General features: G+C 39.2%; 2 protein-coding genes across 2 annotated transcripts in view; one reads left to right on the plus strand and one right to left on the minus strand.

Annotated features, from left to right (window-relative positions):
• The window catches only part of LOC121194872 (inactive dipeptidyl peptidase 10-like), a 105,396-nt gene extending 85,654 nt beyond the window's left edge, over positions 1–19,742 (plus strand). Inside the window, exons 10-26 of the mRNA XM_041057995.1 lie at positions 434–531; positions 620–743; positions 826–864; positions 1,558–1,665; positions 2,144–2,235; positions 2,322–2,369; positions 3,671–3,789; positions 4,400–4,447; positions 7,843–7,941; positions 10,604–10,673; positions 10,912–11,106; positions 11,633–11,687; positions 11,791–11,890; positions 12,294–12,352; positions 13,998–14,058; positions 15,516–15,589; positions 17,641–19,742. Of these exons, the coding sequence (XP_040913929.1) occupies positions 434–531; positions 620–743; positions 826–864; positions 1,558–1,665; positions 2,144–2,235; positions 2,322–2,369; positions 3,671–3,789; positions 4,400–4,447; positions 7,843–7,941; positions 10,604–10,673; positions 10,912–11,106; positions 11,633–11,687; positions 11,791–11,890; positions 12,294–12,352; positions 13,998–14,058; positions 15,516–15,589; positions 17,641–17,778 (1,527 nt within the window). The 3' untranslated portion in view covers positions 17,779–19,742. The remainder of the gene's footprint in view (positions 1–433; positions 532–619; positions 744–825; positions 865–1,557; positions 1,666–2,143; positions 2,236–2,321; positions 2,370–3,670; positions 3,790–4,399; positions 4,448–7,842; positions 7,942–10,603; positions 10,674–10,911; positions 11,107–11,632; positions 11,688–11,790; positions 11,891–12,293; positions 12,353–13,997; positions 14,059–15,515; positions 15,590–17,640) is intronic.
• Positions 19,743–22,544: 2,802 nt separating this feature from the next.
• The window catches only part of LOC121194707 (inactive dipeptidyl peptidase 10-like), a 169,731-nt gene continuing 167,846 nt past the window's right edge, over positions 22,545–24,429 (minus strand). The window contains exon 26 of the mRNA XM_041057695.1: positions 22,545–24,068. Coding sequence (XP_040913629.1) covers positions 23,931–24,068 — 138 coding nt within the window. The 3' untranslated portion in view covers positions 22,545–23,930. The remainder of the gene's footprint in view (positions 24,069–24,429) is intronic.

Below are 24,429 nucleotides of genomic sequence, written 5' to 3' on the forward strand. Positions count from 1 at the left end.
TACACCTTCAAAAGAGAAGGAAGTGAAGGACTGGAGAAGACATGAATAATAATCAATAAAAATAAATGAGTCCAGAACAGACACTGTCATCTTCGTGATAGCTCACTCTGTATTTCTGAGATTTTCCTTGTCATGTGGACTAATGAGCTCTATTTTTGAGGGAGGCTTAAGCGAAGGAAAACAACTGCCCCGGGGCTTGAAAGGTGTACAGCAACACAGTTTGTTCTCTGCTTGTTTCATATTCTCATTATATTCTTTGGTAAAGTCTTATTGGCATTGTTCAGTATGACAGCCTAGAAAAATAGAAAACAAGTGCAGCGTGTTGCTCAGTGCTTCTTGATATTGCTATAGTGCAGTGCATCATGGTTATTACATCAAATTCGATTAGGTCTGTGAATGTAATTATACATATATCTTGTTTTTTTTGCTATAGATGGGCCAAATCAATCCCACCGTCAGACTCTATGTCGTCACTCTAGACGGCAGCTCCCTAACAACTGAACTGAGACCGCCTGACAGTTTTGAAAAGAGGTGCATTACGTTTTAACAAACATTTAATAACATTAACAATAAGATCTAATGTTATTTGCTCACTACTTTCCATCTTTGTTTTTACTAGTGAGTTCTACATCACCATGGTGAAATGGGTGACACGGGTGAGGCTGAGCGTGCGTTGGGTGAACCGAGCTCAAAACATGTCAATTCTTTCGCTGTGTGACGTCACCACAGGTGACTGCACAAAGGTAAGAAACGTCTGTAAAGCTTTGATCTTCTAAAATCCAATATACAGAAGTTTTAAGGACTGACGTGATCTTTCTAATTCAGAGACACGTGATGACATCAGAGAAGTGGCTTGATCGTCAGGTGAGTGTTTCTCTCTCTCTGACGGGCCTTTTATTTTCTATAAAATTTGGAAATAAAACAACAGCCGAGAATAAAAATTGCAGGTCTTGGCCAATTTGAATGTGTAGTGTGAGAAAATACAACATACAAGATTAACTGAAGTGCACAGTGTCCCAAACTCAACACCTGCTGCAGATGTTCTGATTCAAACTCTTAACAGCAAAGGGACAAATGATGTGCTTTGAGCTGCCTTTTGTGTGGAACATCATGAATTTCAGCGGTAAAAGCAATGGTGAAGAGAAGAGAAACTCCTTTATACTGAATTCATCAAAACAAAAAGTAAACATGGATGAAGTTTTGAGTTTGCCTGCAGAGTAAACAACATCAAAACTGGATCTCAAAACAGATCTGAAAATGGAGGCTTCTGCTAAAATATGCATTTTATCAGTAAAACCAGGCAAATTAATAATAAAGGCATGTTTATAGTACAGAAAGAATTCTTATGAAAGTAAATGATAATAGACTACCTCTGCAAGAGAACAATCTGTTGGCCATCTGAAGAGCCAAAATATGTTTTACATGAGAAAGTCCCCCTATCCATTTTTCATTTAACCTTCCCATACACCATGTGCATACTTTGTGGCTTTCTACCTGGAAAAAAAAAACAACGTATGGCAAATTTTCAATATGTTTGTTGTTTGTCTCATTTCCCAGAATGAGGAGCCAGTGTTTACCAAAGACTGCACAATGTTCTTCATCACTATGCCCATAAAACATGGTGGCAGTGGGACATTCAACCATATCACCATGGTCTCCAACCAAGTAAAACTATTACAAACTTTTAATAAAAATGAATACATTTAGTTAGGTGCTTTCACTGTCTAAATGAAACTTCCTGTGCCTGTGTACTTTTTTTCTTTTTGTTCCCTTATCTGTTCTGCCTACAGTGTGGCCCTTCCAATTATTCACACTGCTTATATGATTCCATTTGGAAGTCTCATCATTTTAAATTACATCCTGACTATTTCCTGAAACACCAGAGAATTAAGAATACATTCACCTGAATAAATTCAAAATGATGTTGTACAGCAGATGCACTGGAGGCACCAGGTTATGTTCCAGATTAATTCAGTTTCTGTAGAGATAAGTGGAACAAAAGTTTTAGATTCAAAGGGCAGGGCAAGGTAAAAAAAAATAAATTAAGAAAACTCTCACACTAGTGCACTCCTTTAAGACAGTGTGAGGTCATTAACATGACTTCTCTGCCTTGTCGTGTTGTATTCATTCTTGTGCTTTTCAGTCTGAAGGTCAAGAGGTCAACATCCGCCACCTGACCTCAGGAAGCTGGGAAGTCTCTCAGATTCTGGCCTATGATGAGAACACCAGCTCAGTGTAAGCATGAGTTACTGACACCATACAGTGTGATATATATAAAACAATAAGAACTCTCCAATAACATACTAACTTTATATTTTCAGTTATTTCCTAAGCACAGAGGAAGGCTCCAGACAGCGCCAATTATACAGGTACCGTACAGATTTCAGTTAAACACAGAAGAAATACCCTCATTTACATTTGTTTAGCTTAGTTTAGAATAAAGACTGGAAACTGAGTGGATTTGTCCAAAGGTAACAAAATCCATCTACAGGCACCTCTAAAACTCACAAAATAACTCATTACAGCCTGTTTGTTTAATTCATACAAAAACTCCAAAACAAGTTTCGGTTCTTGGAGGGGTGCAGTGACTTCTGAGAGTCTCGGCTGGTTGCCCGGCACCTTCATGGTGATGCTAAGACTCTAAAAAGTCACTGCGTCTGTAGCACTTAACCCCTTCTAACTTCATTTCTACTTTGTGTGTGGATTAAAATAACAAACATAATGTGTTAAAACAGCTATAATATTGTCAGAGTCATGATGGACAGAAAGAAGGATTAAGGTCGATGCAGCAGAACCAGAGATATTGTCTTTTTTAATTGCACACGTTCTTTTTATTTGTCATAGCCTGGTGCCTACATTACCCACAATGCACTTCTGACATCCTGTCATTCGGAATGCTCATGACGTTCTGGTCTAGATTCACAGTCTAGATTCTACCCCTTTCTTTGTCCACACCCCCGGGTATTTTCCATTTTCAAATTTTCGTGGAGCCTTCAATCACACAAGTGGCATCACGAGGCTTGTTATGGATCTTTATGCAGCTTCCTGTGGTGCCACAAAAGGCCTGATACAACCTTTTTCACATACACAGTAGGGTTCCCCAAGACCTGTAAACTGTAGACTTTGATGTGTAAAATCGATGGAGCTCCCCTCTAACTTGGGAGCTTTAGAGGTTCTGGTAAGCGGATTCTGTAGCCTTCAGACAGTCTAGCAGTTTCCCTGTTTCCAGTCTTTATGCTGAGCTAAAATAATAATCTCCTGAATCGTATTTCATATACAGACATGAGTGGTATCAATCTCTAACTCTTAGAACAGACAAGTATACTTCTTTGGAGGTCTTTTTTTTTTAATCAGTCAATAAATCATCAATAAAAGGTCCCCAAAAATATTTAGAAAATGTTTTCAGAGTATTTTCTGTGTCCATTCTTAGCTATCTATAGTAAAGAACAAAATGTTTCATGCTTTTTGTCATGTATTCTTGGCCAAATTAACAACATATGTTACTTTTATCAAGATATATAACAAATAACTTAATCAGCATGTGTATTAATTACTACTTTGGCACATTTTTCTTTTATTTGCCTTTTACTCGCAGGCTGGAAATGAACTCCCCTCTATTTCAAATGTAGCAATTCTTCTGAAATCAACCTCTGTTGCTCTCCTCAAACAGGGTCTCCACTGATCCGGTTCATAAAGTGTGCCTCACCTGCTCCCTCTTCAAATCAAAGTGCAACTACTATGACGCTATCCTCAGCCCGGACTACCAACATGTCCTTCTCAACTGCAGAGGTAACACCTCACAACCAAAACAGCAGGTTCCTTTAAGTGATGTAATCTGTCTGACACTGCAGTAACACCACATGTTGAAGAACTGCATGTGTTCAGTTGCTTTCTCACCCTCTTTAAACACAGGCTTGAATTACTGTTGCTCCAGACACCATTTTGGCTCTAAACCTGAATCAGAAATACCATTTTATCATGTGATAATCACGGTAGCTTGGAGTCAAAGCATCGGATTTATTTATTAACAAAAGATGAAACATCAAAAACCAGAGCTACTGCACACAGAAATATCAATTATGCTCAGTATTTAAATTTCCAGTACAAGAGTGTGTGTCTACTGAATGTAACCAAATAAGGGAAGAGCTCACAGGGCAAACAGAGGTGGGATATAACACAAAAGCATACCTGTCAGGCTATCAACACATGCAACATAAAAATCATCCCTGCCTTTATCAGTCACAGGTGAGGCTTCTGTAATGCGCTTCCCTCAGGCCTCTCTGAAAAGCATCTCCTACTGCTACAATCACACAAATATCAACACTCAGCCCAGAGAATAGAATAATTATAATACTGTGCCATAAAGTTGCATTGCCTGACCTAATTTATTTTTCCCCAGGTCCTGGAATACCCCACACTACTCTACACAAACTAAATGATATGAACAGTAAGTACTTTTACACTGGCAAACTTGAACTATTTAGACTCTTTCACTCAGTTGCATCAGGTATGGTTTTTCATTATGTTTGGGTAGAAGTTTGATTTTTTTTTTTTTTTTTTTTTAAAGTAATTCTTCTTCCAGTGTGTGCAAACAGCATTAATCGATCAAATACCGTTTGGAGATTAAGTCACTAAAATTAAGTAATTGAGACAACATTCATCAAAGGATGTTTACTCAAGATTGCAAAAAAAAAAAAAAAAAGGACATGAGGATGTAATTAAGATCAAGGCATTAAGTGCTTGAAATGTTGTGGAGTGTACATCAGAAGCACTCAGCGCAGCGTCAGGGGACTCTGCAGTAAATAGACGATCATTCCCCTTCATTACAACAGACCTGGTGATCTCGAGAATGTGATTAATCCTCTCTTAATACATCACATCATGTTTGACCTTGAGTTGGCAGAAAAGTCAAAGTATACCATTAGTGCTGTGCGATAGTACGATATATATATCGTTAAACGATAGGAAAATGTCTATCGTACGATACAGTCCTCTATCGTTTTTATCGTAATTTTAACATGTATGGGCTGTAATTGCTCAGATAATGTAACTGCAGCTGCGTTGCCGCTTTCGGCAGCATTTTACGACACGAACTCCTTTACGGCTGACTGTTGACCATGCGGGCTGACTGCTCACTGTTTTCCATTTGCATGAGAGCTAGTTATGGATTCCGCTAGTGGTAGCATGGTCGTAGGGATGGAGTGCACAACAAACGTCGAACCAACAGAGGAGGAATTGGTCCCCAAACGAGGGAAAAGGAAAAAAAAGACAGACATCGACCAAAACAAGGTGATATGTAAAATATGCCACCCAGAGGTTGCTACTCGCGACTCGAACACTACTAATCTCTTCTATCATTTGAAGACAAGGCATGCTGAACAGTACACGGAGAGTCAAAAAATGCAGCAAAGCACGAAACCTAAAACTGACGAAAAGCACACAAACAAGCATCAAAGCGTCGATGTTTAAAGGTACTGCATATGACAAGGATTCCCGCAGACACATTGAAATTACAGATGCTAATAAAAGAAAAGGAGAAAAGATAAGATAAATTTGCATTCTTGTGTGGATATATATAATTTTAAGAAGAAATTCTATATCGGGATATATATCGTTATTGGGATATAAAATTACCTATATCGGGATATAATTTTTTTCCCATATCGCACAGCACTATATACCATACAACAGCTACTTGACACATGGGACTATTTTGTGTTTCGCAATGTACATACACACTTGTGTTAAATTCTTTTTTTTTTAAACTAAAGTAATACATGTTCTTGCTATGTCGTTTAACTGAGTACACTGTAAAAATAAAATTACAGCTCAGTGTTTCTATTTGCAGTTTACAAAGTGCTTCAGCTATATTTCCTCTCGCAGTGACACATGATTCAACACAAACAATGAAGCACATTTAGAAACTTTTTGTAAGTTAATAGAAAATAAAACACTGCTCCATCACAATTAGGACAGAAGTTACATCTGGTTCAATGGGCACGTTCCAGACCAGGACACCAGTTTATCATCAACACCAACACAAAGATCAGATCCTTATTCTCCTTCAGAGGAAGTCACTATTACCAAAGGTCATCCACCTGTTTTTTATTCATCGATTTGTTTGAGAAAATGTTCATATTTTACCTTGATGATCGATCATTTAATAACATACCTGACAGAGTTTGAAGAGCTCCTCAATGAGGCAACAGACAGCTGCGTCCCTTTTCCTCTCAACACTCTGGGACAATAAGGAGATGCATTTTAGTGACAGGTACAGTGGAACTGAGAGCTCAACACACTGCAACTTAAAAAACACACGCAGTTTCCAAAGGACACCAGTGCTGAACACAGTTTGAATCTGCTTGCTGTTGGTAGAGTTTGTTAAGTTACTGAAGTCGAGTCTGTGTATGATCCCTTTATGTTTATGTTGTGAACTGACTTCTGCTACTGTGCATGCAGCAAATTCATCTGCAATGAGGCAGCACACCCATAATATTCCTCTGTTAAGAATCAGTTCAGGTACCTGAAGTCTAAGTCTCTCTTTGCAAACTGTTGGACACAAAAGCTTCTCACAGGCTCCTCAATGGTTTTCATATGGATTCAGCTGTGGAAGAAAAAGAAAGTCAGAAACAAGACATTTCAAAAGTGTTAAAGCATCAAGACTTTAGGCAGGACATGAAATATCTGAATTTTGATCTGACAAGTTGCATCTTGATGACACACTGTTGTTGCAATGAAGAGAAATAGTTAAAGCCTTTGTTAAATAAATTAGCTACTCAGCCATAACATCTGAATTAAAAGTTTTGCAATCAGATATAAATTTTTGGTTTAACATTATGATCAGATGGTTCAGATATTACTGTACACTACACATTATATTATACACTAGCACACTGCCAACTTTTCTGCTAATTTCTTCTCTGCTTCAGTCTCCATCACCTGTCTGCTCTCAGCCACCGTCTCTCTCTCTCTCTCTCTCTCGACCACTCACTGGCTGCGCACTGAACTCTTCCTTACGCAGCTTTGTTTTTCTTACAACTGTTCACTGTTTATTCTGTGTATTTTCTCAGATTATTGGAATTAGCAGGCTAATAATAAGCTAAAGGCTAACTCTAGGCTACTTAGGGCCATCACTTTGTTGTGTTTCTTAATTTGCAGTTCCTTGAGCTCTCAGGACCAACCCGCTAATATCAGCTCACTTAATTTATTTTATTCACCAGCGCAGATTTTTACTCACATTTGTCAAGACCTGGGCGCTAATTTTGGACCCTGTTGTTTTCTATGAAAGCTAAACTGACTTGTCGGTGCTAGAGTTTGTAGTCAGTCAATAACGCGCTGCAGCACCGACAATAACGAGCTGTAGCACCGACAAGTTAGCTGCTAGTTAGCCAGTCCAAACTCGGAGCCTGACAGTAGGTTCAGCCGACAGACAGACAAACTGAAGCTCCTGGTGTAACACAGAAACAGACAACAAAACTTGTGGTAGATCTTACCATTAAATAAGTTAACATTTTCATCCATGATATGATGCACAGCAACATGTTAAAAAAGACTCACCAGCAGCTGGACGCTCTCCAGTTCCCTAATCAAACTAATTGGATTGACCCTGGCCGTCACGCCTGGATGCTGACGCATGCGCACATTGCAGCGCAGAGCGAATACGTATTTTAGGATATTTTTTTATGTTGCAGTTGTTGCTGTTAACAAATAAGTAGTCCAGGTAGAAATTACCCATATATTTTAGTTATATATTTTACTTCCTGATTAATACGGTAAAATTTAAATGATTTGTATGGTTGTTGTTTTTTGTTTGGTTTTTTTTTTTTTGTTTTTTTTCCACAGTGCACACGATTATTGAAGCGAACACAGTATTAGAACATGCACTGAAAAACAGGACGAAACCCAAGTGGGAAAGAAGACCTATGAAAATCAACAACACTGGTACGACTCTGCAATCATCGCTATCTGCACAATATTTTAATATTGTTTGGGATGACACTTTTTTTTTTTTTTTACAGAAGTTAAATATTGCAAATTACAATTAGTGAGAAGGATACAGAGGACCCGACTTTAGATTAAAATTCAGTTATAAAACAATTCACATACAGTGCATTTCCATGTCCATTCCACATTTTTCCAGCGTCAGGTACACCTAACCTGTCCCTGAAGTGTCTCTTAAGTCTTTGTAATACCCGTGCATACTAAAGATGGTTAGAAACCCAGTTGTTTGTATTTGTGTATATGAGAAACATATCTTCTTTCTTGAGGATAAATATATCAAGGGAATCAGATTTCTCTAATCCTCTGCCCCAGATTACAGTATTCAGATTTCTCATTTACATGATGTAAAAGACATCCAAACTGTAACCCAGTTACTGAAGTACATGTAAATGCACTGATATGTCTATAGCCATATGATGTGTCTAGGATAATACCATGTGTGCCCATGAAGTGGACAGCCAAGATATGAGTGTCAGACATATAAATTCAGGACAAATCCAACTGAGTGAACAGGTGCAGAGCTTTTTGAGGTGATTATGAAACAGCCCTGTAATCCAGAATGCAACCGTATATTGTTTTAATTAGAGTGGATGGGCTCACCATATGGCTTCCTTTCTCTAATCTGTGTTCACTATTAGAGACAATGGGACACATGTTTGATGCCTTTTGAGTAGAAACAGCATCAGATGGGAGCCCTGTCATCAAAAGCTAAACGCAAATAGAATCACAGGCTCATTTTTCACATGAATCGCAGTGTTTATCTCAGGTTTATTTTGGGTGCTGAAGAGTTTTCATGGAACTTGTCAATTTTTAATCATTCAGAGGTCATAGTACACATACAGTAGCAGTCAAAGGTAACTAGACTCGGCACTGTAGCCTTAAAGGCATTTTAACACTCATTTAAGAGGTTTCATCTTCAGCTCTCAAATTCTTTATGGGGTCTGATGAGTGACATGCTCACTTATCCTCTACTGACAGTGCTGTCCTGACATCTCTGCTCCACAAACACCTCTAACAATGATCCAATGACTGCCTCCTCATTTCAGCAACTCTCACATCATTTTCACTGTGAATCACTCACAGAAAAATCCAGGCAGAAGAGACTCCTGGGTGACTCCTGAAAACATTTTCGAATTCAGCTGTCTTTCACTTTCTGCTATGATATACAGTGGGTACGGAAAGTATTCAGACCCCCTTAAATTTTTCACTCTTTGTTATATTGCAGCCATTTGCTAAAATCATTTGTTTTTTTTCCCCCTCATTAATGTACACACAGCACTCCATATTGACAGAGAAACAAAAAAATTGTTGAAATTTTTGCAGATTTATTAATAAAGAAAAACTGAAATATCACACAGCCATAAGTATTCAGACCCTTTGCTCAGTATTTAGTAGAAGCTCCCTTTTGAGCTAACACAGCCATGAGTCTTTTTGGGAATGATGCAACAAGTTTTTCACACCTGGATTTGTGGATCCTCTGCCATTCCTCCTTGCAGATCCTCTCCAGTTCGAGACGAGAGAACCTTATTTCTCACCATCTTGGAGTCCTTCTGGTGTTTTTTAGCAAACTCCATGCAGGCTTTCATGAGGCACTGAGGAGAGGCTTCCGTCGGGCCACGCTGCCATAAAGCCCCGGCGGTGGAGGGCTGCAGTGATGGCTGACTTTCTAGAACTTTCTCCCATCTCCCGACTGCATCTCTGGAGCTCAGCCACAGTGATCTCTGGGTTCTTCTTTACCTCTCTCACCAAGGCTCTTCTCCCGATTCTCCCCTGATTGCTCAGTTTGGTCGGACGGCCAGCTCTAGGAAGGGTTCTGGTCGTCCCAAACGTCTTCCATTTAAGGATTATGGAGGCCACTGTGCTCTTAGAAACCTTAAATGCAACTGAAATTTGTTTGTAACCTTGGCCAGATCTGTGCCTTGCTACAATGCTGTCTCTGAGCTCTTCAGGCAGTTCCTTTGACCTCATGATTCTCATTTGCTCTGACATGCACTGTGAGCTGTAAGGTCTTATACAGACAGGTGTGTGGCCTTCCTAATCAAGTCCAATCAGTATAATCAAACACAGCTGGACTCCAATGAAAGTGTAGAACCATCTCAAGGATGATCAGAAGAAATGGACAGCGCTTGACTTAAATATATGAGGGTCACAGCAAAGGGTCTGAATACCTATGGCTGTGTGATATTTCAGTTTTTCTTTTTTAATAAATCTGCAAACATTTCAACAATTTCATGTTTCTCTGTCAATGTGGAGTGCTGTATGTACATTAATGAGGAAAAAAAATTAAATGATTTTAGCAAATGGCTGCAATATAACAAAGAGTGAAAAATTTAAGGGGGTCTGAATACTTTCCGTACCCACTGTACATAAAATTAGTTAAACCTTAAGTGAAGCCCAAAAAAAACCCCCCAAAAACTACTGACTCAAGAAAAGCGGAGGACAGATGTACATGCAGTGCACAGCAACATTCCCATTTTGACTCATCTTCAACATTAAAACACACTCAGTGTGGGACTGAATGCTGAACTGTGAGTTCAAATCATGTTGTCTTGATGACAGATGACCTAATGTGTGAAAATCTCTCGCTGACTTTTTTTTGCAGCTTTTCGTCTAGAGTTAATTGTCCCAGGAGATTTGGATGAAACAAAAGCGTACCCACTTTTATTGGTTCTGTACGTAATTTCATTTTCAAATGAATTTTCTACTTGTAGAAGCATTTTTAATTTTACTTACTGTATTTCCTCATTTAGAAATTTACAGAATTTTACAGAATCAATACAGAATTACATTGTAAAACATTTAATTTGAGAGGTTACAATATAAACAGACAAATCTTTCATGTATAAATCACACAGCTTTAAACAAATGCTCAGAAATTTAGTTCATATGACTTACTCTTCCCTTTCACAGTGACAGCGCCCCCGGTGGTCAGGCAGTGAGTGACCGCTTCTCTCTCGGCTGGGACTCTGTCCTGGTCAGCTCTGACAACGTCATCGTGGCTCGTCTGGATGGCCATGGCAGCGGCTTCCAGGGTCAGAGGATCCTGCACGAGGTTCATGAGAGACTGGGAACTGTTGATGTCCAGGATCAGATTGCAGTTCTGGAGTAAGGGCTTTTAGTCTGAAAATGATCCAGCAGATTCTACCCAGAGGTTTACCAGCTCAGATATTTTTGTGCTGAATGCCTTAATAAATAATTTACTGTCAAATAATATGATAGACCCTAGATAACATGAAGCTTCCTATGTTGGCATCCCCGCTGTGCCAATGGACCGACCCCATTCAAATGAGAGTGAGAGGGCAGCAGTTTTTATGGACTGGTTTGATCATGGCCTTAGGTGTATGAGAGGACTGACTATCAGCCTTGTCTGTGTGTCTGCAGTAGAGACTGGTCTGAGACGTCTACACGTTCTATACGTTAAATACAGAAGATGCGAGGCGTGAGAGTGAAGGCTTTGGAGTTGTTGAAGTGCACCTTTGTTGAAGCAGGGCTGAGTGATAAAATTAATTCAGCAAGTGATGTCTCTATTTACTCTAGTTCTAGAGTGATTATAAAAGTTATAATGTTATGTCTTTATCAGTGTGTAGTAAGTAATGAGGAACTGCTCAAATAACTCACTGTAATCTTCCAGGTATCTGATCAGGTTGCCTTATATTGATGGCAACAGAGTTGGAGTTTATGGAAAGGTAATTCACAGTAGCCTATTTATCTAATAAATAAATAAATAATGCCATAAAATTTAGACTGTTCATCAGCATATTTCTACAGCAGTGGTGTTTTTTTTTTCAGGCATATGGCGGCTTCCTGTCCTCGCTGCTGGTCCTTTCTCACAGCTCAGTGTTAAAGTGTGGCATCGCTGTGGCCCCTATAACAAACTGGAGACTCTATGGTAAGCTGGACAAGAATCATACTGCCATAGAATATCATGCAGACTTAAAGCTTTAAAATGATCTGAAGTTGTAGTTTATCAGAAACATGACAAGGACATTCAAACACTTATTCAGTCTTTGGTCAACAATGACATATTCATTTTCAGATTTAAGATATGTGACTTGGAATAGTCTTGTTCTTTGAATTCTGATCCACTCATTCATAATGTTAAACACACCCAAGAGGGCCAATAAAGAGAGTGGAGCAGCATTAATCACCCATGGCATTTTGTATTTGTCACAATGCCCAATACTAAGTAAAGAAGCAATATTGAAAAAGCATTGGCAGTGTTACCCTGAATAGTGTGTGTCCATACTTACAATATCTCCTCATTAACTGTTTTCTTTTTCATCTTTATAAAGGCTCAGCCTTCACTGAGAAATACTTTGGCTTTCCAGTGAAAGAGGATCACAAATACCAAGTAAGTCTGAGTATCAGTGGAGTTTCAGATGGTTTCTCAGACTCATTTGGAATGAAAACTCTTTGAATGGATCATTACATTATACTAGCATTGATTGTTCATGTAGTCTTAACATCTAGAATACATGCTCATTCCTCTCTCTGTCTGAATTGAAAGTGTTCAAAACATATGCTCCTGACCTTACACAGTATTATAAACAATGCCGCAGTACAAAGCAGACTTGTGTATCACAGTTTAAAATGGCATTAAACATGTAAATAAGATACAGGAGCCTGTTTTTATTAGCTCAAGTACAACATCCAGCACAAAGCAGTCGGTCTTGAGTCTGAGCTGTGTGGGAGTTTCCAAGCACATCTGTTATTCATTCATACCGAGGGCCATTGGCAGCATGTGCAGAAAGGCTGGCTGAAGTGAAATCTTACATTAGAGAGAGTGCTGATAAATGAATCCTCTCAGCCAGTCACAGTCCTTGTCTCATGCCTCTGAAGCAGCTGTGCCAATCACAGCGGGGCTTGTCACAAAGAGAAACAGCTCCACCAGACAACAGGGTATTACCGTCACCGTGCAGAGTGGCTTGTTGAGTTTATGTTTGTGGGTGAGACTGAGAGTCCAATCATGTCATTGCCCAAGTAATGCCACTTATTTTGTAACACAGTGATCTGAATACATAATAACTGCTTCATGAAGTCGCTTGCTGTTGTACAATGAAATAACAGTTTGTTAAAGCTGTTTACACGTAAATGATGTGATACAGTGGGTGCAAATTTTTTTTATCTGTGCTAATCAGGAATTTCCCACATTACAATCAGGAATCAGGAATTTCCCACATCTGTTATGCACTTGCTAGCTCATGGACACTAGCTAACTGAGACAGTTAAATGGCACTAAGCCATTGTTAAATAATTACATCAATGCTTCTTCTGCTATGACAAGTCAAAAATGTCTGCTGTGAAAATGTCCATTGCAAAGACAAAGCATCTTTGGAAACCTTTATTACAGCATAAAATTACAAAGGTATTTGACCAGCTCCTTCTCCATGGCAACAGTGACTGAGGCTCATGGGTATTCTACCATGTGTAATGCCAAACTGGTGGAAAAAAAGAGGATTTCTTAGAAACTAAGGTGAAATGTAAAACAGTGGCCCGTAACATAAAACTATAGAAACACTCTGTTTTAAGGAACACTGTGTCACCATTAAAAGACTATGAGAAATTGGGTTTTATATTGTTTGTACTTGTTGAAAGAATCATCAGAATGCAAGCTGAGTAACACAGCACCACAAACAGACGTGGGTCAGAGGCTTCGGCTCTTGGCCAACACTTTTCAGACCAACACTTCCAAACTTCCAAAAACACCAGCAGTTCCCTTTACACGGCCTTATTTTCACACTCACACTTGTTTGCACCTCTCCTCCCAGTACCCTTATGGTACTTTACTGATTTCACACCTGTTACTCACTATACTCTACATTACCACTCACTACCTGACACTTACATACTTACCTCTCTCTATGGCTACAGGTAATTGTAGTAATTAACATTACTTACGGTGAAATTGCTTTAAATAAGAAATTGTCCAGGTGATGTTTAAACTGTTGCTGTTTCTGTGTGTGGAGGGTAATTTTACTGTTTATTGTCTCCAACAGATTTCCAACATCACAGTACTGAGTCCATTGAGTTTCCTTATTATCCATGGCACAGCAGATGGTGAGTACAGGTACAGGTATAAAAGCAGATCAGTATAATAAAGGGTTCATTGGCAGGCTAACCAAGTTCCAAACAAAGAGTCCACAGTCTTGTTCTCAACCTCATCTTGAGTCTGATCTGAAACATTATTTTTGTAACATTTAATGCTTGTCTTTGTCACTTAACCTGTGACCACTACAGCAAATTTGAGTTCACCTGAGTTGTATCTAATGTAACATGACTCCATAGAGTAAGGAACTACCTTAACAAGGAACCAGACTGTGAGACTTCATAAAATGTGAGAGGGTACATCATTGGGCAACTGAACATAAGCTGAGCCATAGCTGCCGCAGTGGTTACAGGAAGAGCCATGCTACCAGTAAACGATGGGCAGTGATCAGACAGTGATGAGGACCGTGCACAAAGTCAGGCTCCATGGACAGCTTCCAAAAAGAAAGCCATTAGTCACAAAACATTCTTTGCCAAAGAACGTGAAAACAATTGGCAGCACATTCTTTGGTCAGATGAAAACCAAAAATAAATTTGTTTGGATCAGATGGGGTCCAGCGTGTTTACTGTGGACCTAGCCAGAGCTACCACAGTGCTGACTGTTAAACATGGAGGTGGGAGTGTGCTGATATGGGGATGTATGAGTGTAAAAGGTATAAGGGGAGATGATATTTATAGATGGTCCAAGATTCTTGGCAGGAATTTTCCAACATGACAATGATCCCAAATCAGATGAGAAAAGAAAAGAATAAGAAATGTAAAAAATAGGACCTGGCCAAGTGTGTTTCTGACTGAAAAGATGAAAAGAACCATCTGTAAAGAACAGCAGAACATCTTTCCACGGATTTATACAAGACTGGTATCATCAGTGCTCAAGAGGATTGTGTCTGTCATGAAAAATAAAGCTGGACATACAAAATATATTTAAAAAAAATAACAGAATGGAATTTCACTAATGCAACTTTTGTTGCATTTGGTTCTGTAATAAAGGTCTTTTGTTATAGTTTAACTAGTGAAACATTTCTATTTTTCAAATTCGTTGTTTTAATTCTTCTTAAGTTTTGGCACAAAGCTAATATGATTCCTAGAAATGACCAGGATTTATAAGTACTTGATATTTTAGTGACGTTGCCCAGGGGTGTTCTGAGTTTAGTTATATACTATGTATAAGTTGTTAAGTGCATTAAATGGATTTTACATGCAAAGAGTTTCACAATAATAGTCTTCATCTTTCTGTGCATTGATTGGTTAAATGTGTTTATCCCAGTATTTTTTGACTACATAACTAGTCTACACAGTCATTACTATTACATGTGATTAAGTAAGTTGTTGCCAAGTTTCCTTTATCTGGGCATGTTTTGGTCATGCAAGTCATTTTCATTAAACTCCCAACTGTGGAAGTGTAAAGGACTGGGGAGCTGTTGAGTCAGGCCTTGATGAATCCATTTTAATTATCTCTTCTTTTTCAGCCACTGTTCATTTCCAACATTCTGCTGAGCTGGTCAAAGCGCTGTCTACATCAAATGTTAACTACACTCTCCAGGTGACTGCTGCCGTTTCTTCTCTTAGTTACAATTCAGTTCACTTCCCTAACAGGAGCAGGCCTTGATTTTGTATTTATGGCTCAAACAGAAACCTTTCTCTGTGGTCACAAGCGCGCTGTGTCGTACATGTGAACACCCCCAGCTGTGAAGTCATGATGTGAAACTACATCAGTGCAGTAAAGCGAAAACCTCAGCCACTGCAGATCACGCTGCCTTTACAGATCTAGATCTCACAAAGTGTCTTCTCTTACCACTAACAGTCCTTCTAAACAGGACTAAGAGTTCCTAATTTAGAGGTTTGTCAGAAGACCTTTTCACAAAACTGCTGACAGTAACAAAAAGAGAACTCCTGAGCTAAGAGAAGGGACAGGGTTGACCCTGTTGCTAGAGATAGGACTTCATGGTCCATGTGTTACAAAGAGAGTGAGAAAGTGTTACTTTAACCGTAACAATCCATTTTCCCTTCAAACCACTCACTCTATACACGCCGACTCAGCAACTTTGGTACCTTAGAAGAAGCAAATTAAGAGGAGGAGGAGAGGGGCAGTTTAACAGAGGAAATGAACAGTCACCATATAAGACAGGCCTTTATGGAGGACATTCCCAGAATCCTTTATATGGCCAGTTTCTAAGTTAAATGGCTGATGAGACACCACCGCAATCAGTGTCTTACTGATTCTGATTCTGTAAAGAATGTAAGAAAGCCAAAGGGTTGTGGTCAGTGTAAACTACAAGGGGTTTTACTCCACCACCCACATAGACCTCAGAGGCCAAAATAAGAGCCAAGGCCTCTTTTTCCACAACGGAATAATTCAACTGGTAGGAGCTGAATTTCTTGGAAATGAAACTGAGTGGGTGGTCAATACCATCAGTACCAGTTCAGAAGTACAGCACAAGCTCCAAAATTGCTGGCATCTACCTGTAACTGAAACGGTTTATCTAGCTGTTGAGACAGGAGCAGATGTAAATCAGACTTTTTATATTTTCAAAATCACATTGACACTGAGGTGACCAGGGTTAACCCTAACGCTAGCCCTGGTATAGGATGCAGGAGAGCAGGTTGGAGGGACTGATTTGCTTTTCCTGTGAGCTGACAAGTGTGACAGGTTTTAATGTAGGCTGAAATGTCTTCTTTCAACCAAGGCCAATAGAAGTAACAGGAAATTTTGTCATTTGGCAGTTTGACCCCCAAATGCATGGCCAGCATGTCACGAGCAGTTCTCAAAATCTCAGCTCCCAGACAGTGATTGGCTGATAGCCAAGGGACCAGTCTCTGCTAGTCTCTAGGTTAATATGGATGTCTACAATAGCGCCACAAGCTTCATATCTGTTACTGGACTGCTTCAATTTGTTGATAAGATGAACGTGTGCCCACTAGGCCCACCACAATGGAGTTAACGTTACAAATGTGTCAATACCTTTTTCAGAGTTCATTAACAAAGTGAAACAGTCTGCTGATTGTGAGTGGGTCTTGAGGCTCCTCTGTTGTTAAAAGCACATCAGTAAGTTTAACTGCTCTAGGTGACATGTTCCTTCATTACTATGAACACTCACTGCAGTTTGACTCAAACCTACATACACCTTCCAGCTATTGCACATACTCATGAGAACATTAAATCCATCCCCCAACAGCTGCACCTTTTCCTGTTGTTTGAGTAACATCTGCCAGAAGCTACACTGACTGGAAATTATTGAGGCTTTTTAAAAATTAATGTTCGTATCCTATACCTGCCTTTAAAGATTTGCATCCCCAGTAGCAATCAGTGGGTTTGGGCTTCAGGGCCACACAAAGGGCGAGATGTCAGAAAATACTGAGAGAGGGAATCAATTGTTGGATTTAGGCATTTCATTGGAATTTGTTGACAGTAAGAAAAGCATAGAATATTGCCAGCCTTATCCTTTCAACTGGAATTTTATTTTGTACTCGTGACTCTGAGGCCTCGAAATAACCCACTGTTTGTGTTTGACATTTTGAATAAAACACACTCTGAATTATTTAAAAATAAAAGGTCGAACAAAAACACTTTGTTTTCTGTCTCTTGCTGCCCAGATTTTCCCGGATGAAGGACACAACATTGCTTCTGTCAAGGGCCAACACTACATGCTAAGCTCAGTGCTCACCTTCTTCAGGCGCTGCTTTCAGGAAGACGAGGCTTTAGTCCCGCAGACACCTAAAGAAGATGACTAGCCCGCAGAACCTCCTTTGGAAAGACAGTTTTCTGTGGAATATAGAAACTGCAGCAATGAGAGCCCATGTTTTCCTGAAGGGCTGCTATCTGTAAAAGCACTCCAACAGCGTTAATGAAAACCCACGTACGTACGTACAGTATGGAGGATGAGTAGCATTAAGTTATGTCACTGAAAAGACTGTAGTATTGTTGCTGTAATCTACTGCTTCAGATATTGTTTGTAATATTTCTATCATGTACTGAGTACAAATGTCAGGGTATCAAAGAAACTTGTATTTTTCCATTTTAGAGTATACTTTTTGCTGACGACTGTAATCTACTGTGACTATTTCTATGTAGTGCAAACAAAACAGCTTCACTTATTACCAAATTTTGGGAGATCATATCAAAAAACAGTTTTTGCAGGTGCCTTTGCCTTATTACATTCATCATTCGTTTCTAAACTTAAAGCCAAGACCATGTTCACAGACTTATCATAATGTCTAATTAGATAATGAAGATTGATTATTGTCAGCCCTGAGGATCACCAGAGCATCTGCCTACTCAGTGGTGGTTGACTGATTCCTCATCTTGCTGGGTCATAAGACTAAAAAACAATTACCATATGGTGGTTTTAACCACATGCAGGTAAGGAGAACCATTATGTGAAACTTAAGCCGTACTCAGACTGGATTTGTGTCTCGAGTGGAGGTGGGGTGATTTTCACATCACCTGTGCTGGTCAATGATTTTTAATCCCGTCTGGAGCATGTGCGTGCTTTTCACCCCCTGCCACAGTACTAATTACAGCCGCAATTGCCTACTATTTTCCTGTGAATTTGCTGGTTCCCCTGTAATAGTCCCACTTATACCAGTCCCATCAGGGTTAAATGTTAAGTGGATCTCTGAGTTTTTCCTCAAGAAGAGCAGCTTGTCCTTCTGCTTTTTTTTTTTTTTTTTTTTTTTAATATGAGCTCAGTGTGAAATGCGTAAAAATGTCAAAAATGTTTTTGCTTGTCTGAAAGTTGGAAACACATATTTAGGAAACAGTATGAAGGTAGAGGGGGGAAAAAAGCCATCAAATAGGCTGTTGTAGTGTCACACACAGATAAGAACTGGTTTTCTCTTTATAGCCTATACTTGTTTACATTAAAGTATGCCCACTTAGCAGTTTTCACTGTAACCATAGATGTACAAACAATTCTCACTGGCTTAGTCTGATGCTGAAGAAGACTTACAAACATGATGATTCTCAGGCAAGGATTGAAGTTTCCTTTTTTTTGATGACCCCTAAGTGAATCATGTACATCAGAGATAATGATATCCTCTGGACATGCAAGTCACAGTGAATGTGACTCAGTATTGTATCAACATTTGTTTCATGTCTGTGTGTTTGACTGAGTTATGACTCCAAGAAGGAGAATGATTTTAGTTTCAGATTCACAGTACTCAGTATATTTGCCTCATGTCTCTCCCTCTGTGCCTCCCCTTCAGCTGCCCAGCATCCCTCTGGGGAGGTTTTTGACTTTGTCCTGTCCATGTCCATTAGAAACCATATTCTGTAATTCTGTGATGGTCAAAATGCCAAGGAGCACAGTGAATATTTCGCTCCCCCACCTCTCCCTGTAATCTTATTCCCATCTGAATCTGGGATTGTAATGTACAGTAGGAAAGGGAATTACAGTGAGTCTTTGTTGCATGTAACAACTTGTTTTTTTGCTCTTTTTGTGTTTTATTTCTTTGTTTAGTGTCTTTTGTGATTAGGGACTCTCTTTGAGGTACTTATATATAGAGAAATAAGAATTAGATGCTGGATTTATTAAAATGTGTTACTATTATCACAGAATTTGGGATTTTACAGGGATCAGAAAAGGTATTATAGAATTGTTTTCAGATGATAATGTCTGTCTCTTATCTGCATTGCAATAATACTGATTCATAATTAAATTAAATTAAATTAACATTTCATTTCATGTTACGTCCACTTTAAGATGAATGCTTTTTTTTTTTGCAATAACATTTGTTCTTTTGAGTGTTTATGCTGGATTCCATACATGTTACATGTAGCATTTAATATCCCAAAATGTGAAAAAGTGTTTCAAATGGGGAAGAAAATTACCTAACTTGTAATAATGCCTGTCTCTGCTGTCCAGTGTTTCATAACCAGACTCCTGTAAAACTCTATATCATCATATCCCTCTTTGAAAAGTAGCAAACTGATCATGGATCATTCTCTGACCAGGATCCTGAGCTACTTCCACTTCTGCACTTGCTTGAATTCATGAAACTGCATGACATTTGTATACTTGGGAAAATTTATAAGCTGAAATAAATTGTTAAACTGGACACAGCCTTTCATCTGTGTGTTACATTGCTGATGAATCAATAAAGTGAAGAGTTCACTTGGAGCCCAATCTGATACATACCAATGCTGATTTTAAAAGAGCTGAAGCTGCACCGTTGACGTACAAGGCTTAGGGATAGCAACTCTGGCAGATGTTATCTTGCACTTGCTTTCACATCACAGCTGTAAGACGCTGTAGCTTTTTTGATCAAATGACGCTCTAGGGGAATTGTTAAATATGTACAAAAGAGATAATTGACATATATATGATTATTTTCTGTGTCTCCAAGAGTGAAAAGATCAATATCAGTGTCATGCATACAGAGCTGAAGTCAGGACATGGTTAGCCTAGCAGTTAGCATAAGGATGAGGCTGTTGTGCTGAATGTCTACTTCAAGCAATGTACAGGTTGTTCTGGAAAAAAAAAATCTAAAAGAGGTTTTGAGTCCAAGCGAAAATTTTTGGCAAATCTGAAGAAATTCCTTGCAGGAGTTCCTGAGATATTACGAGAATGAGACAGACTGACAGACGGCAAACAGGCAAACAAATGAAAGGACGGATGGATGGACAACTCAAAAACGTAATGCCTCCAGCCAACGCTGTCACCAGCACGGAGCCATAACAAAACAAATAACAGTGGAGCCTGCAGCCCCTGGTCACAGGGCCCCTCATTCTGCTACTGTTGTAATGAAGCTTTGTATTCATTTTTGTTAGTGCAGCGCCTGATTCTGCCATCTGATTCCAACGCCATATCTCAAAACTATTTTTCTTCTTAATATACTGTTACTGTCAGCTTTTCCTTGTCAATAGCTGGAAAACAATATGGCAGACAGATTGTTTTGCTTTCTGCAGCTGGAAGCAAAGGGATATTTTAATGAAGGGTAGATACAGGAAAAATGTTGACCTACTCCTTTAAGTATGGCATTATATCTATCTTGCAGGCATGTGTCAGTGGAAGCTGAGTACAACTGCGATTACTAGAAATAATTCATCCAAAAAAAGCAACATCACATACCAAGAAACATTTTGCTTCAGCTTGACTCAGCTCTTATGTGTTTACTGGAATAAAATTGTTCCCTCATGAGTTAGAGTTAACACAGTGACTACTACTGTTTTTGATATTTTAACTATAACATGAAAAGAAACATCTATGGTTTGCAACCGTCAACAAAGCAGTTTGTACTACATGGACTACACTTCCAGATAAAAACAATATTAACCTGAATACTCTCATCAGCTATTAGCTAGACATTCAGCTAACACCTGGCCAAGTGACAGTATTTGAAAAAAATGCTTTTTGCTAGAATCAGCACGTTTACAGTGATGTTGATTGATGTGCAACGACCCCTTAAAGATAAATCGATGCATAAATCAGCTAAAGGATAAGTTCACAGTTCTTAAAACAATTGTCAGGTGTCTGTCCGAACACTGAAACAGGTTTTGGTTGCTGTAGTTACTCCTCCAGTGATTCAGCCGTAACCAACTGTAACTACACCATATGACTGAGGGACATATGGTGTAGATACAGTTTCTAGTTTCTTGGCATATGGTTGTCCTATTTAATATCCTTAACACACTCCTGCCACATTTCTTGGTCATCATGACAATACAGGATATACAACCACATTTTGTCATGTATTATATCCCAGGTTTGTTTATGGTCTTCTTCTATTCCTATCTCAGATTTGTGTATATAAGTTGTTGTAGGAACACACTGAGAATCATTTCACTACATGTTGTCCAAGACTGTGCTGTATTTGATGAATAAAACTACATGAAAACCTGGACAACACTTCTGTTCCTCTGATGAGTTTTGCCTCAACTCTGATATTTTGTTCTCTTAAAACACAACAAAAACTTCCCACAGAATGAAAATCTATCAAAGTGTGGATAAGAGGGTCATCTGTGCTGATGAAAAGCACCACAACTAATTCTGGTACTTCAGATCCTGCAGATTAAAGAGTTTCTGTCCTTCAGCAGAGCGAACATCTGCTTGGCCATTCAGGCCAGTGAGTGCAGGCACTGATTAATGCTCACAGACACACAATGTTTAGGCAGCAATCGCTCTAAACAAGCAGATCTTGCCTGCACAATCATTAACGTAGTTGTCCCAAGGCCATGAAAGACTACCTTGCCTCTTTAATGTGACTCCTGTGATGAAAAAACAAATGAAACATTAAATTGAAGTGTACAGATGACTGGATAATTCATCCTCGCGAAAAAAAGACTATATATTAGACTATCCTTCAAATATGGCTGGTTTGATTTCCTGTTGTAATGTGGGCCTTATACATCAGTATAACTCATTGTTTTTCATTGTTTTTTGTTTTTTTTTTATTTATAATCATCACTAGAGGACAATCACAATAATCCCAAAACCTCAACCCTGCCCTTTCCCTTTTAAAACAGCAAAAAGAACAAGAAGAAGCTTTACAAAATCCATCCTAAGAAGAAAATCAACAGCTGAAAAGAAAACAGAGAAGAAACCAAAAAAATGTACAAGACATCAAGGTCAAATCAATCCAGCCCCATAGACTAAACTTCCTATGAGATCTGACATCTCAAAAATATATTTATGTACACACTCTGCTGTATTGTACTGTACAAAATGTGGCAACACTTGACACATTCCCTGTAGACATGCAAACACCTTACTGACACTGAAAAATTGTCCATCTTAGTACACCCATTGCCATTAATTTCCACTTTTAAATATTTCCGTTTCTTGAAATGAAAGACAGTCCAAAAATAGGGGAAAATGTCTCTCGACTTGAAGAAAGCTCTTAAATCTGGTGGAGACGCACTGAAAAATGGTCTCGCAACTTCTAAGAGATTTCATTGCTTGATTCCCGGAAAGATAGGTTAATAGCATCTTAAGATGGAGAACTTTTGCAGTGTGGCCTGAAACTGAAATACCTGTATGGCCAATATCCATTATCTTCATATAGACTTCATAACTTATTCATGACCATACAGCTGACATAATGTTGTAACTGTTTCAGATACTAAACTGACTGCAATGCTGTGTCTCAAGGACCTGAGTTGACATAGGTTAACATGACACTACTAATGGATGACTACCAATGTCAGCAAGTAATATTACAGTATGTTGAACCTCATAAGGCATTGTACATGTCTACACAAGAGCCCTGTACAATAAAGTGTGACCTATAAAGACTGCTTCTGTCTAGGGTGGGCGATGGCAGAGGGTTTCATCAGGAAATTGCACTTATTCAGGATCGGCTCGATTTTGGTGAACTTGTGTGACGTTTTTTGTCGATGACTGGAGCGTTTCCTTGTGCAACAACACAACAACAAAAGGAGAGGTGAGATCAGAAGTGCACATCTGTGTTCTTTTCTTCCCAAGTGTTACCACAAAGTAGACTAACATGGCAAAATGAGTGAGGGAGGGAAGAGGGGGGAAAAAGAACCATGCACTTGGTTAAGTGAGGATGACTGCGGCCCAGAGAGCCTGCACAAGATGGAGGCAGTCTTCCATGTGCTTTGCCGAGAAACAGAGAGTCCCAAAACTGAAATGACTTTATGCTAGAGGGCTGTTCCTGCCTCAAGTCCCGGCAATGCAAGTGTCACTGTCATGTCCTTCAGTTATCTTTTCAACACATTTATACACAGTCACACATTGCAGTGCTCACACGCACGCACACACACTTCACACACACACACACACGCACACTTAAGAGCATTAGAAGCTCTAACCCAGTGTTCATGTCTGGCTCAACACTTGGTCCAAATGCAAAATTCCTTAATGGATTTTAGCAAAATTCTCTCAAGCTCTGCCAAAAGTGTAACCCTCAAAGCCTCCTGCCTACTACTCCTCCTCCTCCTCTTCATCATCGGGCAGCGGTAGTAACTCCTCCTTCAGACACTCCCTATAGAAGCTGGTCAGTGTGGCATAGAGGTGCTGGCGACTCTGCTGAGACAGGAAATGGCCCTCATCTGGGTAGATCTGGTGGGTAAAAGGTGAGTTAATTAGCAGACAGAGGTTCGCAGTCATACAGGGTTAGCTGTAACCTGATGTAGAAATAACCTCCATAGTTTGTCACTCACAAAGCAAAAACCATTATGGCTAAATGTTGAAGTCAGTGCAATAGAGCATCTTTTAAATCATTGTGGTGGCAAAAGTAGGAAGCAGCAGTAACTTTATTGTGTGGGTGCACTCTCAGGGCTCTCATCAACCTTGTTTCAAGTAGCAGCAGCAGGCAGCTGTTTCCAGACATACAGCTTTAAAAACCCACTGTGCATTAAAACAATAAAAAGGTAGATGTTTCCCTCAGGAGTCGGTGGAGACCAAAACAGAGCTAAATGTT

The sequence above is a fragment of the Toxotes jaculatrix genome, chromosome 15, assembly GCF_017976425.1.
Source record: "Toxotes jaculatrix isolate fToxJac2 chromosome 15, fToxJac2.pri, whole genome shotgun sequence".
In the NCBI taxonomy this organism is placed as follows: Eukaryota; Metazoa; Chordata; class Actinopteri; family Toxotidae; genus Toxotes; species Toxotes jaculatrix.